This window comes from Lutra lutra, chromosome 8 (assembly GCF_902655055.1).
Source record: "Lutra lutra chromosome 8, mLutLut1.2, whole genome shotgun sequence".
NCBI lineage: Eukaryota > Metazoa > Chordata > Mammalia > Carnivora > Mustelidae > Lutra > Lutra lutra.
The window spans coordinates 89,938,827-89,957,577 of NC_062285.1; the positions used below are offsets into that span (position 1 = coordinate 89,938,827).

At 37.2% G+C, this 18,751-nt stretch overlaps 1 protein-coding gene across 5 annotated transcripts in view; it reads left to right on the forward strand.

Moving 5' to 3' along the window:
• The window catches only part of LOC125107120 (protein mago nashi homolog), a 31,861-nt gene extending 13,930 nt beyond the window's left edge, over window positions 1-17,931 (forward strand). For 2 of the 5 annotated variants that reach the window (XM_047741859.1, XM_047741855.1), the window contains 7 exons: window positions 5,422-5,555; window positions 7,188-7,277; window positions 8,383-8,595; window positions 10,251-10,393; window positions 12,407-12,513; window positions 15,452-15,610; window positions 17,786-17,855. In XM_047741859.1, coding sequence (XP_047597815.1) covers window positions 5,422-5,555; window positions 7,188-7,277; window positions 8,383-8,595; window positions 10,251-10,393; window positions 12,407-12,513; window positions 15,452-15,610; window positions 17,786-17,840 — 901 coding nt within the window. In that variant the 3' untranslated portion in view covers window positions 17,841-17,855. Of the gene's footprint in view, window positions 1-3,794; window positions 3,968-4,117; window positions 4,194-5,421; window positions 5,556-7,187; window positions 7,278-8,382; window positions 8,596-10,250; window positions 10,394-12,406; window positions 12,514-15,451; window positions 16,725-17,603; window positions 17,635-17,785 lie in introns of those variants that run through there. The other 3 variants (XM_047741858.1, XM_047741857.1, XM_047741856.1) reach the window with 3 other exon arrangements.
• Window positions 17,932-18,751: the final 820 nt, after the last annotated feature.

The window sequence follows — 18,751 nt, forward strand, 5'->3', positions numbered from 1 at the left end:
CTGAGGTTTGAGGTGTTACCAGAAAGTTTGAAGGTGTGACTAGAAGCTGTGAGCTAAGCTAGTTGACAACGTTAATAATTGGTCAATAATGGTTGGGGTACAATGTGTGGTTTCCCAAATGAAAACAGGCTTTTACAGCAAAACAGCTAGGAAGTAAATAACTACATGCTTTATATATTTGTAGTGTGTATGTGTTATGTGTGTCTTGCACATAAGTGAATTTAGATGATGAAGTACGGGAACATTGAAAATATTCTTCAAATTTTTCATCTTTCTGTTTCATGAACCAGTGGTTTTTCAGATGAAGTTTGGTGCTTCCCATTTTGTGCTGCTTTGATCAAAGGGCCATGCTAGGAGTTTCAGTTCGTGCCACCTGAAGTCAGTGCAACTACTATCTGATGCTGCTTGTCTTCTTTAAGAAGAGTTTTGCCTCTTCAGAAATTCGAGATTAGTAACAAAGAAACCAAATAACTAGAGCTTGGAGGGAGCTGCTACACAATTTGGCTACCCAATCATTCTTCTCAATTGCTTTTCTCTAAAACTGAAAAATTAGATTTTCTAGTCAATTCCTTTTTTTTTTTAAATTTCAGAAAATATAGTTTATTTCATTTTATTTTTATTATGTTCAGTTAGCCAGCATATAGTAAGTGTTCCATTAGTTTTTGATGTAGTGTTCAACGATTCATTAGTTGGGTATAACAACAAAGGCTCAACCTAACACATGCCTTCTTTAATACCCATCACCTGGGCACCCCGTCCCTCCACCCCCACTACCCTCTGTAACCCTCAGTTTGTTTCCATGAGTCCAGAGTCTCTCATGGTTTGTCTCATTCTCTGATTTCTTCCCATTCAGTTTTCCCTCCCTTCCTTTGTGGTCCTCTGCGCTATTCCTTATGGTCTACATAAGAGTGAAACCAATTCCTCTTCACTTGCTCCATCTTGTTCATCGAGTGCACATGTCAGCATCACATGTCTTGTCTGTGCTGCAGTTACGAATAGGAACCAGACAGATGTGGTACTCAGCTTACAGAGGATAGACAGCTATGGTGGCGTAAAACAGTGTTCTGTACCTGGCTAGCGTGTGTCATGGGAACTGACTCCCCCGCCCCCATCAGCTCTAAGGATGTAAATCAAAACAGAATAAAGGCTCAGCATTACTAGTGACTGCTTGGGACAGTAAGGTGTGAGTAACGGGGTCTGAGGTCACAGAATGGAGGTGGCACTATGCTGCCACATATTTCCAGCTCTTCAACTGTATTAATGTGCCCCCTGCCCCTTCCTACCCCTCTCTTCCAAGCCTGACGTGAGGACAGAGAAATCAGCTCAGCCTGTCAGGATTTCTACTTTGCTGTCCTAGCACTTGCACTATTTATAGAACCTTGGGAGAGAAAGGGAAAAAATGAATATTTTTGTATTTTGAAGTCTGAGAAATCCTATCTGCTGCTACTCTCATTGAATTCTCCCAGCTTATGAAGTGAGTGATATTCTTATTGAACACATGAGGAAGGGGTCTCGATTGGGAGTGACTTGTTGACATTTTTACATCTAGGGAAGATTTGAACCTTGGACCCCAACAATACTCAATATTTAATGAGCCTGATTTAAACATGGATCAAGAATTAGCAATAATGTGTCTTTTGGCAAGTCAGTGAACTTCTTAACATTAGTTTCTTCATGTATAAAATGGGGGCAATACTAAACAGCTATCAGCGTGGGGAAGTTTTGATACGGTTATACATACAGTGGGTCCTTCAATAAATGACAGCGTCTCTCTCTCTGCCACCTTTCCGATCACCGTTAATACTTCTCGCATCCCTACTCCCTGATTCTCTCAGCAGTTGTTTTATCTACCTATCATCTGTCTATCTATCATCTATCAATTTATTTATATTTGGCATTAGGATAGAGGGCTAGGATCTTTCTCTGTTTTGAGATTAACAAAGCCAATCCAGGATTGGAGTAAAAAAAAATTGCCCAGCAGCTGGTATTCTTGAGGTGTCCAGATTCTACCCATGAAACTCTGCTTATATTATTGAATTAAATTAGTGTCTAGAAGGTATTTCAGCTGACTGCCTGCACATGAAGACAAAGTGGTGATCAGAGATTAAGGTCGTTTTGTGTGTGTGTGGGAGCGCCTGGGTGGCTCAGTGGGTTAAGCCTCTGCCTTCGGCTCAGGTCATGATCTCGGGGTCCTGGGATTGAGCCCCGAATCTGGCTCTCTGCTCGGTGGGGAGCCTGCTTCCCCCTCTCTCTCTCTGCCTGCCTCTCTGCCTACTTGTGATTTCTGTCTGTCCAATAAATAAATAAAATATTAAAAAAAAAGGTTGCTTTGGGGACCGAAGGGCATCAGCTGAGGGCCAAACCACAGCAGGGTAACCTAGCCTGGTCCTAGTGGTCAGAACATTCAATAGCTGTGTTTGCAAAGTAGTTTGGAGGAGAGGGGGGATGCATGAGCAAACTGAAGAATGGGAAATCCATCCGAAGTATGATGGTTTAGTTGCAGCTGGAGGTTGGTAAGGAAAGAAAAGAATGAGTAAGGAGCTTGGTCAGCGTCTGGTGAAGTAAGGGTGAGCTGTCTCTGCATGACCAATTTCTGTTTCTCATCCTGCCTCCCTCCTCTTCTGCTATAGTCCATATTAACCATAATCATCTCCTTCGAAGAAGAGCTTCAGTTGGTTTCATAGACCTGTATGTCAGAAGACTGACAAGCCATATTAAATGAAAATGAACTTCAGTGAGGTTCAGGTAAGGTCTGGCTCATAGAAACAGTTACAGAAGCGCATTTCTTTTAGCTGGAAGTTTGTAGGTCTTTGTGAAGTAAGATTCATGCACAAAACTCAAGGAATAATTCAGCAGCATCTCGAAAAAAAATCAAACGTGAGCATTTTCACATACCACTGGTGGTATATAAATGGGAGCAGCTTCTCTGGAAGGCATTGGGCAGTATGTGTCAAAGTGCTTTCATGTATTGATCCCCTAATTTCATATTTAAACACTTTTCCTCAGACAGCATTATTTGTGATATTCTTGTAATGTAAGGGCAATTATTTTTTACACTAGGAATAAATTGGAAAACAACCCAAATGTTCAATTGTAGAGGATGGCTTAAATAAATTGTGGCATAATCTATATGGGTAATGACTATATATGGGTTTTTAAATCACATTTTTGATATTTTTAAACTGAGGAAACATTTGTTAAAAATAATAAAAAAATATGTATGGAATAACACCAATTTTCATAGTAATCATAGTGTGTGGATAAAAAACAGGAAGAATATACACCAAAATTTTTTATAGTGGAATTATGGATGTTGTAAAATAATTTCTTTCTTTCTTTTTTTTTTTTTTAAAGATTTTATTTATTTATTTGACAGAGAGAGAGATCACAAGTAGGTAGAGAGGCAGGCAGAGGGAGAGGGGGAAGCAGGCCCTGCTGAGCAGAGAGCCAATTCCAGGACCCTGAGATCATGATCTGACCTGGATGCAGAGGCTTAACCCACTGAGCCACCCAGGCGCCCCTGTAAAATTATTTCTAAAATACATTTATCTGTAGTTCACATAAATGGGAAACCCCCTCCCCCCCCTTTTTTTTTTTTTCAAATAGCAGCATGCAAGAGAAAGTTTCTAACAGTCTCTTTAAGAGTTCAAGAATTTGGTTATGCTATTTCTTCGGTATATGTATACTTATACATATACATTTTAATATTTTGTTTTGCTAGTAGTTTCCTTTAAATATGTGAGTTTTTTTGACGATATTAGTTCTTATTTTTTTCAAAGCTGTGTTTGTTTATATTTTCAGTCCTCAAATATGATTTTGAATGTTATTTTGCAGAGCGTATGAAGTGGTTGGTTAGCTGAAATGGAGGAAGATGAACTGCAACAGCAGCTTTTGCATACAGTTTCCTTTCAGCACTTTGGTCAAGAGGAGGGGCAGTAAATTTCTGAGTAGGAGTACCCTTCAGAGACGATCATTTCTACCTTCTGTCTTACAGCCCCTCACGCGCGCAAGGGATCCAGGGTCGGAGAGGCCAACTTTTTCCATGTCTTCTGTGGATCGGCTTTCTCCGCCTCCATCCCTGCGTGGCATAGACACAGGTAATGTCTGCTCTTCCCCCCGATCTTTGTTATCTGAGTGTCCTACTAGTGCCACTGATAAAGAAGAGATACTGCCGAAAGAAAGATTCTAGGAAGGTAACACTTTATTATAAATGGCTTGGCGTGAATATGGGACTGATCGCATTAGACCTGTGTTAACTCTTAAGCATGTGAAAACTGTAGTGCAACATTCGTGGGAGGTTATTTTCTTTTTCTCGGTACACTGTGACTCTTGCTTTGTGTCTGAATGATGTACATATTATCTGCCCTAAAGACTGTGTAATAGAAAAGACTCCTTTCCTTACGAAATTAGGGAAAATGTGATTAAGTTTAGGACATTTTGTAAATTAATAAATTTAAAGAGAATATAGTTACATGTGCAATTTGTTTTCCATATTTTCTGTTTCTGTTCACACTGACTTGTAAAAGAACCAAGGTAAATTTTAAAGGTTTACTATTTAATAATTTCTTTTTATATTGATATCCATTAAGAGATTGAATCCTTTATGGATATTAACCAATGACTGCCTGCTGACAATTTTATTTTCACAGAGGCTTCTCTTGCAACATCTTACACTAGAAAATTATGTCTAAAGTTCAAATACAGACGGAATCTTTTGAGATTAGAAATATGGGCAACTGGGCTTCAACGGAGAGATTTTTCTCAGCACATCTTGCACAGGGCACTGGAGTCTGGATTGTTGACCAATCTGTGATGTTAACATTTAATACCTTTTGCAGATGGTGTATGGATTGTCTGTTGATAAACGCTCTGGTAGACTCAAGTCATAATTGAAAAGAATGCAAGAACTTTTAAATATTTATATGTAGATGTGAACGTGTGTATTAAGGCCTTTTTAAAGGCAAGATATTTATATTTTTTCAGAATTTCAGAAACAGAATTTTCATTTTTTGAATTGATAGTTTTAAAGTGTCTCAGTAATTTATACTGGTGGCAATTTTGCCCAACATTTTTATATGTATGTTGAACATTTTGAGCTAAATTGGCTGGGTGAATAGGACCCAACCTATTCAATCTATTGGGAGATTAAAAAAAGAAAATTCTTTCTGCATATTGTAATAATTTTGGCAGTAATCACTAGGAGTATAAATGATTTTAATAGAAATATTAAGAGGTTTTCCATTTCTTATATAATTCAGGCTCAGTCCACGTGCTTTATGCACTGGAAGGAGTTAAACACACATTCACACATACACATACACAGACTTCTAGGTATGTCCCTGGTATATTTCTACAGCCCGACATTTTAATTGTTCTTTTGACAGAAATCATCCTTTTGTGAGGTTTTAATGCAAAACATAGTTCCCTTCTTATTCTAGATATGAGCAATCAGCAAGTGATTTATTCCACCCTGAGATTTCTTCAGTCTCCTTCAGAGTCACCAAATAGATTGAGGCCAGATGGGAATCAAAAGTCTGGGAACACTGATGGCAAAGGTATGTCTTAAGCATCTCTTCGGATTGTCAAACTTTGACATTTGAACAAAAGTTTCTGTCTGTCCTTCAGGTTGTCAAATGGTAATAAGAAACCATAATGGTGTAGAGAGCAGAACAAGTCTTTTTTTTCCTTTTTTTTAAGTTTGTGAGAATGGAGAAATTAACAAATTGTTCCAAATTTGCAAAGCTAATAAAGTGTTTTTATTCAGATTTGGTTAAGAGGAATTCATGAGGGCTTTAAAACGTAAAGGACAGATTAGAGTCTCAAGAGACACTGCATTTCCTAGAGAAATAAAGCTCTTAGAGAATGTTCGAGAAATGAAAATATTTGTTAGAAACAATGTTTTTATTCAGACAAAAATTTTTAGGTGTCTTAAATATTTACCAATCTTATTTTTCTTTTTATTTTAAAGTTTTTTTTTTCAGATTTTATTTATATATTTGTCAGGGAAAGAGAGAGGGAGAGAGAAAGAAAGAGAGAGAGAAAGAGAGAGCAGAAGCAGGGGAATGGCAGGCAGAAGAAGAAGCAAGCTCCCCAGTGAGCAAGAGGCCTGATGCAGAACTCAGTCCCAGGACCCTGGGATCATGACCTGAGCTGAAAGCAGATGCTTAACTGTTGATCCTCCCAGGTGCCCCAATATTTACCAATCCTTAATTAGCAATGGAGAAACAGAAAATTATTCCAAAGGAGCATTTACTTTTTGCTGTTGTCTTTATTATTTATTTATTTATTTTTTATTTGACAGAGAGAGCACATAAGCAGGGGAGCGACAGGCAGAGGGAGAGGGAGAAGCAGACTCCCCACTGAGCAGAGAGCCCGATGTGGGGCTCCTTCCTAGGACCCTGGGATCATGACCTGAGCTGAAGTCAGACGCTTAACTAACTGAGCAACCCAGGCGCCCCTTCTGTTCTTTTTTCTGTTTTTACCTTCTACCTTCAAATATTGTCATAGACTCTAAATTGAGAATAATTTTTACTGTCTTAATTAGTGACGGAGATAGAATTCTCAGACACAGGGCCTCAAAAGTAGGAGGATAAAGGTAATATTGTTTAGGGAAAAATTGAATTGATGAAAAAAAAAGGACAGTTGATTTCTAGAAACTCTTTAAGAATGGACCCTGATCACATTTCCAGCCTTATAATATACTCTGTTGGCTACCAATTCCTCAAGAAAAATGACTGCTTTTTCCTTCTTTTTCATCATTCGTTGTGGTCACAGGAAGGAGTATACATGTCAGTGTGGATTCTTATAAATTTTTATTATATTTGTTGCCCTCTGCTTTTTTCTTAAATTTTTTTAATTGAGTTATAGTTGACATACAATGTATGTGAGTTTCGGGTGTACAGCATAGTGATTGGACAACTCTGTATGTTATGCCATCTGGAGGGGAAGTGCTTTTAAGATCCTAGAGGACTATTCTTGTGTGTGGGATTTATACAGTGGGTGTATATCATCAGAAATCTGAGACCTTAAAAACTGTAGTTCCTAGGTCAAAAATTAAATCAATTTGTATGATACATTTTTCTAAAATTTTTAGAGAAGATTGTTTCTTTGTTTCAGATAGTATCCCAGGTTAAGGTTAGCAGTGAGCAAGACACTTCCGGATGATTATCTTTCTTCTTTATTTAAAGGGTTTTCAGTGTCCTGGTATCTCATTGCAGTAATTCTTGGGATCCTGTGTTTACTACTATTGGCGACAGTTGCTGTGTTGGGGACAAAGAGTGAGTAATTAAAATACATGCTTCAAGTTTGAGTAATAGTGACCACTATTTGCACAAATATTAAGTGTGCTTCATTAATTGTTCCCTGGCTATCATTAGGGAATGTCCCACATATGTCACAGTGTCATTTTCATTGTGCTTAGCTTTTCCAATGGCTGTGTAGTTTAATGAGCTGTATGATAAATCGCATTCCTTCAGATACAGGATGTCATGCCTTCTGAGTTTAACCATTGTGAATCTTAGATACACATTCCCATAAAACAACTGTTGCAAATAAAGTATGATTTTCTCTTCATTTTTTCCCATTATGTAATGAGGATATAATTTAGTAAAAATACTGATTTTTTATGTGGATATTAGATGATCTTGAGTTCAACTTTTATCTCTTATTTGGATTTCTTGACATCTTTAGAGAAAATCACTAACATGTGACACTCAGATAAATGTACATATTTACATCTTCCTCTCTTTTCTCCTGTGGATATTCGATCTACTCCAGTAATAATGGTGCTGTTACTTTATGTTTCTTAGTGCAGATTTTCATGCTCAGGTGATGTGTTGCTAAGTGTTGTCTGACTGGATTTTACTCTGGTACCTATTTAAAATTATGTGCTGACTGTTTAAAAGAAATTGAACTGGGGGCACCTGCGTTGCTCAGTGGGTTAAAGCCTCTGCCTTCGGCTCAGGTCATGATCCCAGGGTCCTGGGATCAAGCCCCACATCGGGCTCTCTGCTCAGCAGGGAACCTGCTTCCTTCTCTCTCTCTGCCTGCCTCTCCGCCTACTTGTGATCTCTGTCTGTCAAATGAATAAATAAAATCTTAAAAAAAAAAAAAGAAACTGAACTGAATGGTAAGGTGTTACCATCATGATTTTATTCAGATATCTTATTTTATTTATTCTATGCGGAAGTTGCTAATAGCAGGAAGTTTGATGTTTCCATTTGTATGGTCAGTTTATTGAGGTGTTACTTTCTAAATGTCACATTAACCATTTAAAGTAATGAAATGGGTTGGTTGTCAAAGTGAGATCTTTTCTTTTGTCTTAAATTTTAATATTCAGGCATTATGAGTACTTTTGTATTATGTCTATGTTATTAATTTTAGTTTTTCAGTATACTCAAGAAAACCGTCGGCAGAGGGAAATGATAGGAAACCTGACTCGAGAGCACCACATATTGCAAAATGACAGCTACTTAAAGGAGAAACTTTTGACATATAAGACTTTAGAATATAACATTCTCAAAAATGAATTGCTTCAGCAAAAAAAGAAACAGGATTTACTCTTTACAAATAGGACATGTCAGAGAGAAAATAAAGGTATGAAGGGCATCTTAAATGAAAGATTGCATGATTTGCCATTATTTCTTCCCCTTCCAGAAGCTTTGAGGCCTAATAGGCAGGTTTATGATATGCTAGTGATCTAGTTCTACTAGACACCTTTTCATTTGTACCTCAAGCTGTAATATGAGTGTTTGGATTTGCCCGTGTAACATGTGAGACTTGAGGACTCAGGAGTTGTGTTGGGATTAATAGAGTTCTGTATCTCCCCAAATTCAGTGGAAGTTCCTACATTCCTATTGGATTTCACCTAGAAGATGAAATAATATGTCAGCTTCCATGAAAACGTGGATCATTTTGGACCTGGGGGCAAATTAGACACTCCACTTTGTGGTTTACATAAAAAATGGAGGCTATTACTAAAAATATACTTAAGCTAAAATGGGCGCAAGGCCTTTTATTTAGATGCTCTCATAAAGGTAATTGTGTGTGTGTTTCCATTCTGTGTTGACCTCCCATGTTTGGTCTATATACTCTCTGTAGTACTTCAAGTTTTGCCAAGGTGTTGGTGTTTGTATAACTGTGTGATAACACCCTTAAAAACATCCAGCAGATAAGAATATTAAATCTCATACAATACAATCTGTTATGTAAATGATGGAATAAATTGACCCGGTTAATCAATAAGTATTAAATATTTGTTTAGGATTTGGAGTTTGCAAAACAATTTTGCTTACTTAATGTCTTTTAGACATGGTAGCAGGAATTTATATTTTCTGTTATTAAAGAAATAATAGTATTTTAAAAATTTGGTACATTATAAAATATGTGAGGAAAAGAAAAAATTCCAAAGAATTGTGTTTCTTTTATTTACAAGGCATCCCAGAATCTTTTTAAAAATTTACTTTTATTATTTAAAAAACAGTTCTATTTAGGTATTATGAATGTGTGAAAAATTGATCATATCTAATGTATATAATTTGACAAGTTTGGACATATGCGTGTATCTATAAAATCATCCACAATTAGGGTAGTAGACATGTCCTGTACCTCCAAAAGTTTTCCAATGTCACTTTTTCTTGGGGAGTCGTTAAGAGCACTTAACATGAGATCTACCCTTTTAACAAGTTTTTAAGTAACAATTCAGTATTGTTAACCATAGGCACTATATTGTACACCAGACTTTAGAACTTACTCATTTTGCATAACTGAAGCTATATACCCATTGAACAAAAGCTCCTTATTTCCACCTCCCCTAGCCACTGGCAACCACCTTTCACTCTCTGTTTTTCTGAATTTGACAATTTTTTGTGTCTCATATAAGTGGAGTCTCCCAGTATTTGTCCTTCTGTGACTGGCTTATTTCACTTAGTATAATATCCTCAAGGTTAATCCATGCTGTTACATATGACAAGATTTCCTTCTTTATAAGGATGAGTAGTATTTATATGTATATAACCACATTTTTTTATCTACTCATCCATCAATGGATTCTTGGGTTGTTTCCATATCTTAGCTGTTGTGAATGATGCTGCAATGAGTATTAGAGATATCACTTGGCATTCTAGAATCTTGGTGAACCTGATATTATCATTATTGATAGCTATTTAGATTTTATTTAATTATGGAGGGCTGATAAGTATATTGCATTATTTAACAGAATACCAAATAATGTTTCACCTTATATGTTGTAGGCAAATTCTATGGAAATTGCTGGTCCTGTTATGGAATAAAGTGTTATTATTTTATTCCTGAAAGTAAAAACTGGAACAGATGTAAACAGACTTGCCAAAGTTATAATTCATCCCTTTTGAAGATAAATGATGAAGATGAACTGGTATCATGGACTGTTACATCCACTTTTATTTTTCTAACTATGTCTCTCATGCTTGGGTCCAAGATACTGAGGATGGGGGAAGTCCAGAAAGAGGGACCTTCAGTTATTCTCTGTGTTGTGTCTGTTGAGTGAGCAAAAATTATGTAGGTGAGAAAGGTAAGGGTTCTAGAAAACCCTGCCTACTGATAAGCATATATAATCTTGCTACTTTCTAAGCATCCAGTATATATTCTTTATCATGATGACCATTATTATTTCCAAAATGGAAACCCCCTTGAAGATTCAGTTTGGGTCTTTGCATTCATTTCCTTTTGTAAGGTGTGTGCAGGACAACAACTCACTGAAAAGTATGCCTTTCCTTCCAATGGAGCCCTTAACCCTTTAGTATTTATAGCCTGGAGGCAGTGCTTACTTATCCTTGCAGGGTGGCAACTAAGAACCTGGAGGAACCTAATCCACTAGGTGCTGTTAGGAATCCAGGAGCCAGATTGTCTGGGATCCTGCAAATCCGGTTCTGCCACCTATTACCTGGGTGACCTTGGGTGAATTACTTAACCTCTGGATCTCAGTTTTTCCATCTGCAAAAAGGAGATAATAATGAGGAATATAAAAGTGATAACAGTTTTACAAATTAACCTCATGGTGATTTTCATGGCATTTATAGATCAATATTCTAATATATTGTATAGTGATGTATATCTTTCAAAAGGAATTGTAAAAGAAAATAGACAACAATATCAAAATTATCTTTTAAATTTATTACTACTAAAAACTATCCACACACACAAAACGTTTTTTACAGAGAAATATTTTCAAAAATCAGCCTATACCTCTAATTATCTCTTAGGAAAACAGCACAACATTTATATGCAAATCTAATGTTTTATCATCATAACATAAAAAATTTATGATATTGAGTCATAAAATAATGTTTGTTGCAGTAAAATTCACTTAAATTTAAACCTATATTTTATTTTTTTTATTTATTTTTTTATATATCTTTTTTTTTTTTTTTTAAGATTTTATTTATTTATTTGACAGAGAGAGATCACAAGTATACAGAGAGGCAGGCAGAGAGAGGTAGGGAAGCAGGCTCCCTGCTGAGCAGAGAGCCCGACATGGGACTCGATCCCAGGACCCTGAGATCATGACCTGAGCCGAAGGCAGCGGCTTAAACCACTGAGCCACCCAGGCGCCCCTAAACCTATATTTTAAAATATATTCAGTCATTTAATCAGACATTATGTAAAATGTCACTTTGCCATATTACATTTTTTGACATAGGAAATATTTCCAAATACTGAACCCTTCCAACTATTAAACTATAGCAAGCCTTTCTCCTGTGAGACCGAGGGTTTTGGTGCACAACTTCCCACATATAGTTGTTATTTTGATAAATTTGTTGTGAAGATTACTATTTTCATTAATAATAAGTAATGATCGGGACACCTGGGTGGCTCAGTCGGTTAAGCAGCTGCCTTTGGCTCAGGTCATGATCCCAGGGTCCTGGGATCGAGTCCCGCATCGGGCTCCTTGTCCAGCAGGGAGCCTGCTTCTCTCTCTGCCTCTGCCTGCCACTCTGCCTGCTTGTGCTCTCTCTATGACAAATATATAAAATCTTAAAAAAAAAAAGAAATAATAAGTAATGATCACTTTCCATACCATTAAATATTTTTCTGGAGCATGAATTTGGGTAGTTTTATAGTGACAGACATTATTTAACAAATCTAATGTTAGATACTTAGATTTAAAATTTTTTATGTTTTAAATAATCCATGAGAGTGGCAGGCATTTTTAACATTAAGTAAATAATCTTTGAGGAAAAACTTACTTTGGAAAATAAAGGCACAAGGATGGTGGAGGGGAGGGAGGGTTTTCTAGGAAGTAGAGATGAGGGGTGGTGTGGTGTGTAGCAGAGTACTGTCCCAAGAAACAGCTGGGAACTTCACCTTCCTCCTTTTCATTCATCTAGCAGATGGGGCTAGTCACATGATATGTTTTGTTTCCTTACAGGCCTTTATTCAATCCCAAATTTATAGGAATAACTACTGGATTGGATTATCATATGATGATAGAGAACAAAAATGGAAATGGATTAACATTGGCCCACCTTTTGGGATGTAAGTCTCTGGAATGCATTCAGGCTCCAAACATTTGTGCTGGGGTTGGGAGGACTGTATCTAAAAAGAATCTCTTATATCGCATGGTTTTCACACAGAGGTCATTGGTAAGAATAAGTAGAATGATGAAGAAAATGTTTTAGGAAGTATAATGAAAAAGAAAGAGAAATGTACAAATTATGAACAAAATTTTGATGCTAAACACATGCTCAGAAGTATGCATTATGAGGTACACAAACCAAACCCAAATCATAAAGTGATATGACGGTATTGGACCATCCTGACTCAGCTATAGTGATCCCTCCCACAGTCACAAATTAAGAACTTTAGGATCCCTAAAGTTCATTTGAAACTTCTTTATAGATGGTCCCTGACTAACAATGGCTTGACTTACAGTTTTTCTAATTTACAATGGTGAAGTCAATATGCATTCAGTAGAAACTGTACTTTGAATTTTTAATTTGATCTTTCCCTGGGCTGATGTGCGGTATGAACTTCTGTTGTGATGCGGGGTGGTGGCAGCTGGAGCTCATGGTGAGCCACATGATCACGAGGATCAGCAGCCCAGTACCCTTAAAACTATCCTATACCCATTCAGCCACTCTGGTTTTCACTTTCAGTGTAGTATTCAGTAAATCATAGGAGATGCTCAGTACGTTATTATAAAATGGGCTTTGTGTGAGATGACTTTGCCTAACTATAGGCAAACACAAGTGTTCTGATCATATTTAAGGTACACTAGGCTAAGCTAGTAGGGTGGGTTTATTACATGCGTTTTTGACTTACGGTATTTTTAATTTGTTTGGGGTTTATCAGGTCATAACACCATCATACAATCTGTATATTACTAGTTTATATTATTTATAAATATAAATATAAGTGTGTATTCACACACATACATACATATGCCTTCACTATAGTTTTTTTTGTTTGTTTTGTGGTTTGTTTCTTTGTTTGTTTAACTAATCACTACACCCAGTGTGGGGCTCAAAGTTATGACCTTGAGATCAAGAGTTACCTGCTGTCCAACTGAGCCATCCAGGCATCCCCATAGTTTTATTCTGAAGTGCAGCATTTTGTAAACTCTTGGGTTTCCATTTAGTTATAATATTCTGTTAGAGTGTTCAATGATTTTTTAAAAAAATCTTAACTTTTATACTTCGTATTTCCAGGGATTCTGGTTTAAGTTTTTAAATCTTGCTAGTTACATTTTCAAGGTGTCTTTTATTTCTTGAAAGATATCAAACATACTTATTTTAAATTTGGTATCTGATAATTCTAATCTTTGAAGTTTTGTGGGTCTGCTCTATGGTTTCTTTCTTTCTTTCTTTCTTTTTTTTTTTTTTTTTTTAGGCAGAGAGGCAGGCAGAGAGAAAGGAAGGGAAGCAGGCTCCCCGCTGAGCAGAGAGCCCGATGTGGGGCTCGATCCCAGAACCCTGGGATCATGACCTGAGCCGAAGGCAGCGGCTTTAACCCACTGAGCCACCCAGGCGCCCCTGCTCTATGGTTTCTGCTGGCTTTTGTTCCTGGTGTCATTTTCTTTGTAGCGTTTAGGGATTTTTTTCTTTTTGAGCTGCTGTGGGAATTATTTGAGGACTGAGATGAAGGTGGCAGCAAACTTACAAGAGATGTCATGCAGGAAGTTATCTTGATGCAGTCCTGGCCTGTGAGTCACTTCCAGGCAAACAGCTCAGAGGCCCAGAACAGAAACGCCAGGCCAAATTAAGATGCTCAAATTATATAGTTAATTAAATCAACTTAGAACAAGTAGCCTGATGCAAGGGGAAAGAAATGGGATAGCTTATCAGAATGGGTTGGGATAGCATCAGTCATCACACTCAGGATAAGGAGCAAATGGGTGAAAAGATCACCTGAATCCTGGTTACATAATCTTCAGATTGGCCTGACTCTTCTGCATCCCCCTTTCCTGACAGTGGTGTGGTTTCTAGGCTATCACTTGAGTTTTGAGCAATGGGGCTCAACAAACAGAAGGTTCTATGACTAGCATGCACATTTGCTCTAGTAGGGAGATGTGGGAACATGTAAGGGTGGGGACAGCTGCAGGTTTTCAGTGATCCTGATGAGCTAGCTAAGGATTTTTTTTTTGAGTTTGTTTGGCAGAGGGCCAGTATGAGTGTCACCAGTAGGAGGTGAAGTAAGACCTCATGGATGTTTCTATGTGCATAATGTGTATTTTGAGTGAGACATGTAGTGCTACTTGGTTCTTTCTTCTTTTCCTGTGTTCAGCAGGCACATCCTCTCCTTACAGTATCTATACCTGACACGTCTCACTTCCTCATCTATACATATTGAACACATCTCATGCTTTCTGCCCATGCCTCCCAAGCTACTTAGTTTCATTTATCTTATCTATCTATCTATCATCTACTTATTTATTTATTTATTTCTGTAGGAGATTTGGATATTCAAATAATACAGCAAATACAAATTGCATGTGGGATAGTTGGTAATTTTGGATTCTTAGGTGGGATTATTCATTTTCTCTTCTGCTTAAGTCCAAGGTTCAAGACTTTTCAAGGGTAGTGTATGTTGAAGATACATTTTCAGGGTCTCAACTCTTTGTAGGTTTTCCTATGGAAACCTGAGTGGAATTCATATTTAATCTAGTGTATAAATGAAGGGAAAAAATGACTTCAGTCCTTCACTTACACTTCTAGGTTCCCACCTTTACTTAACCTTAGCCTGAGCATGAATTTGCTTCTTGCCAGCTCATAAATTTATTCAAGAAGGTTTTAGTTTTTTTAAAAGATTTTATTTAGAGATAGAGCAAGAGTGAGTGAGAGAGGGAGAAAGAGAGAGAAGCAGACTGTCCACTGAGCAGGGAACCTATCACACCTGAGCCGAGGGCACACGCTTAACTGACTGAGCCACCCAGACATCCCTAAACAGCTGACCCTGTGTGTTTTCTATTCTACAGTAACTATACATTCATGAATTCTTCTGGAAGAGGACAATGTGCATTTTTAAGCTCAACAAGAACAGCAACTATTGAGTGCTCTAAGACCTACAATTGTATCTGTGAGGAAAGAATTGATGATGTTTTCTCTGCCTATTTCGATAGGTACAAGAAGGAAAGGTGCAATGGAACCTGTCATTTGTTTGTTTGTTTGTTTCTGTGATAATTTGTGAATACTTACAAACTAATGTTTTTGCTAGTAAGACTTAATTTACTGGGGAAACAGAGATGAGTAGGAAAAGGAAGGAAATGTTCTTTTGGACTATGATTTAAGAGATTAGATGCCATCTGTCTTCTTGAGGGAGAGTGCATGCTTTTATCTTTGGAGAGGTTTCCCCTCTCTTTAATGGCCCTGAGAAATTCCCTTTCTCTTTCCCTAAACCACCCATAGAATCACGTAGACAACTCTGGTAGCCTGTTCTTTTTCTTATTGATAGCCTGGGTCTTTTCCTTATTAATAGGATAAATTGGATAAATAATTTCAGTAGCCTCCAGGTTTGAGAGATGGCACAATTAAGAATTAAAAAATAGTTATTTTGCCTCCCTTCCCCCATCTAGATAATCATCTTGCATTAAAATGTTTTTACTTTGCTATAATTTCATTCCTCCTTAATAGTTGAAACAATAGTATAAAAACTCTCATATAACCTCTGCACATAGTTACCATTGTTAATATTTTGTTCTTTCTGTGCTTTACAGTTCTCTCTCCCCTGCTCCCTTGCCGTTCCATTTGATAATTAATTGTGGATTTTATGTCCCTTTGTCTAAATATTTTATAAGAACAAATACTTTGTCTTGTATAACCATGGTGGAATTATTAAAATCAGGATATTTAGCATTGATAGAGTACTGTGATTTTTTAAAAAAATATTTAATTTATTTATTTGACAGAGACAGAGATCACAAGCTGGCAGAGAGGCAGAGAGAGAGGGAGAAGATGTAGGGCTTGATCCCAGGACCCTGAGATCATGACCTGAGCTAAAGGCAGAGGCTTAACCCACTGAGCCGCCCAGGCGCCCCGAGTACTGTTATTTTGTCTATAACCCGTATTCAGATTTTGTCAACTGTCCTGATAATGTGCAGGATCATGGGATACATTTAGTTGTGATGTCACTTTCGTCTTTTTTAATCTCGGAGAATTCCTCAGGTTCCTTTGTCTTCTTGACCTTGACATTTTGTTTTGTTTTACTTTATAAGTACTTATTTATTTATTTATTTACTTATTTAGAGAAAGTGTGAGAGGTGGGAGGGGCAGAGGTTGAGGAGAGAGAATCTCAACCAGACTCCATGCTGAGCGCAGAACCCTACCCCGGGCTCCATCTCAGGATACTGAGCCAAAACCAAGAGTTGGCCACTTAATGGGCTGAGCCACCCAGGTGCCTCCTGACCTCGACATTTTAAAAATCAACTTTATTTAGTAATTCTTTCATGCAATAAAATGCACACATTGTAAGTCATGAGGTCAGTGGGTTTTTAGCAAATGTATACATTTCTGAAACACCATCAGGTCAAAGATATAGGACATTTCTATTGCCTGTAAAAGCTCCTTTCTTCCCTCTCACTATCCACCTGGCCTCAGACAACCAGTGTTACACTTTCTGTCACTATGAATTAGTTTTGCCTGTTGTGGAATTTCGTAATCATGGACTCTTTTGTATCTGACTTCTTTTGCTCAGCATGTTTTGGAAATTAATCTGTATTCTTTCATGTGTCAGTAGTTTGTTCCTTATGTTGCTGAGTTGTATCCCATTGTACTAATAAACCACAATTTGTTCATCCACCTATGGACATTTCATGTCTTCCCTATTTTCGGCTATTGTGAAAAAACCTGTCATCAGTACTTACACGCAGGTTTCTGTGTGGACAGGTGTTTTCATTTATTTTTGTTTATTAAATACCTAGGAATTTGATAGCTGAGTCCTAAAGTAAGTGCATGTTTAATTTGATAAGAAACTTCTAGTTGGTTTTCCAGAGTGGTTGCAACATTTTGCATTCCTGGTAACAACATATGAGAGTTTTAGTTGCTCTATATCATTGCCAGTACTTGATATTGTCTGTTTATTAAAACTCAGCCATTATGGTGTGTGTGTAATGGTATCTCATTGTTTTTTAGGTTTGCATTTTCCTGAAAAGTAATAACATTGAGCACCTTCTCATGTGTTTATTGGCCATTTGTGTATCTTCTTTTGAGAAGTGTCCGTTTAGTTTTTTTGCCCATTGAAGTGTGCATTCAGTCTTTCTTACTTTTTATTTTATTTTTTTAAAGAAGATTTTATTTATTTTACAGAGATAGAGAGAAAGAGTGAGAGAGCACAAGCAGGGGGAGCAGCAGAAGCAGGCTCCCCACTGAGCAGGGAGTCCAACACAGGGCTTGAATCCAGGACTCCAGGCCCCGGGGATCTTGACCTAAGCTGAAGGAAGATGCTTAACCAGCTGAGCCACCCAGGCACCCCTCATTCAACCTTTTTTAAAACTGGGTTTGTCTGTTTTCTTATGGAGTTTTAAGTGTTCCCAAATAAATAAATAAGTAAATGAAATCTTAAAAAAAAGATATAGAAAGATTTACTTCCTTTTCTTCATTTTTTCCTCTTGCTTTATTGTACTGCTTAGGGCCTCTGGTACAATGTTGAAGAGAGTGATAGGAGTCATCCTTGTTTCCTGTGTTACAAAAAAAAGTTATTTAGTTTTTCCACTCAAATGTGAGGTCTTCTGCAGGTTTTTGGAGATCTATCATGTTGAGGAAATTCCCTTCTATTCCTGTTGATTGAGACTTTTACCATGAGTGAAAATTGAATTTTGTTATATAAATTTTCTGTATCTCTTGAGATGTTTATGTAGATATTCTCTTACATTCATTAATATGATAGATGGCATTATGATTTTTCAGTGTTAAATAAAACTTGTACTCCTTGGATAATTCCCATATGATCATGTTTTATTTATTATCATTTTTTATAAGTTGATAGATTTGCTTCTGTAATATTTTGTTAAAAATTGTATACTAATGTTCATGGTGGATATTTAATTAATTAATTTATTTTAAAAAAATTATTTATTTATGAGAGAGAGCACATGTGAGCTGGGGGAGGGGCAGAGGGAGAGGATAATGGACAGAGACAGAGTTTCTGTTGAGCCAGCAGCCCAAGGCAGGGCCCCATCTAATGACTCAGAGATCATGTCCTGAGCTGAAATCATGAGTTGGATGCTTAGCTGAGCCACCCAGGTGCCCCTAATTTGTTTAAGTATCTTTTTCTGTTTATG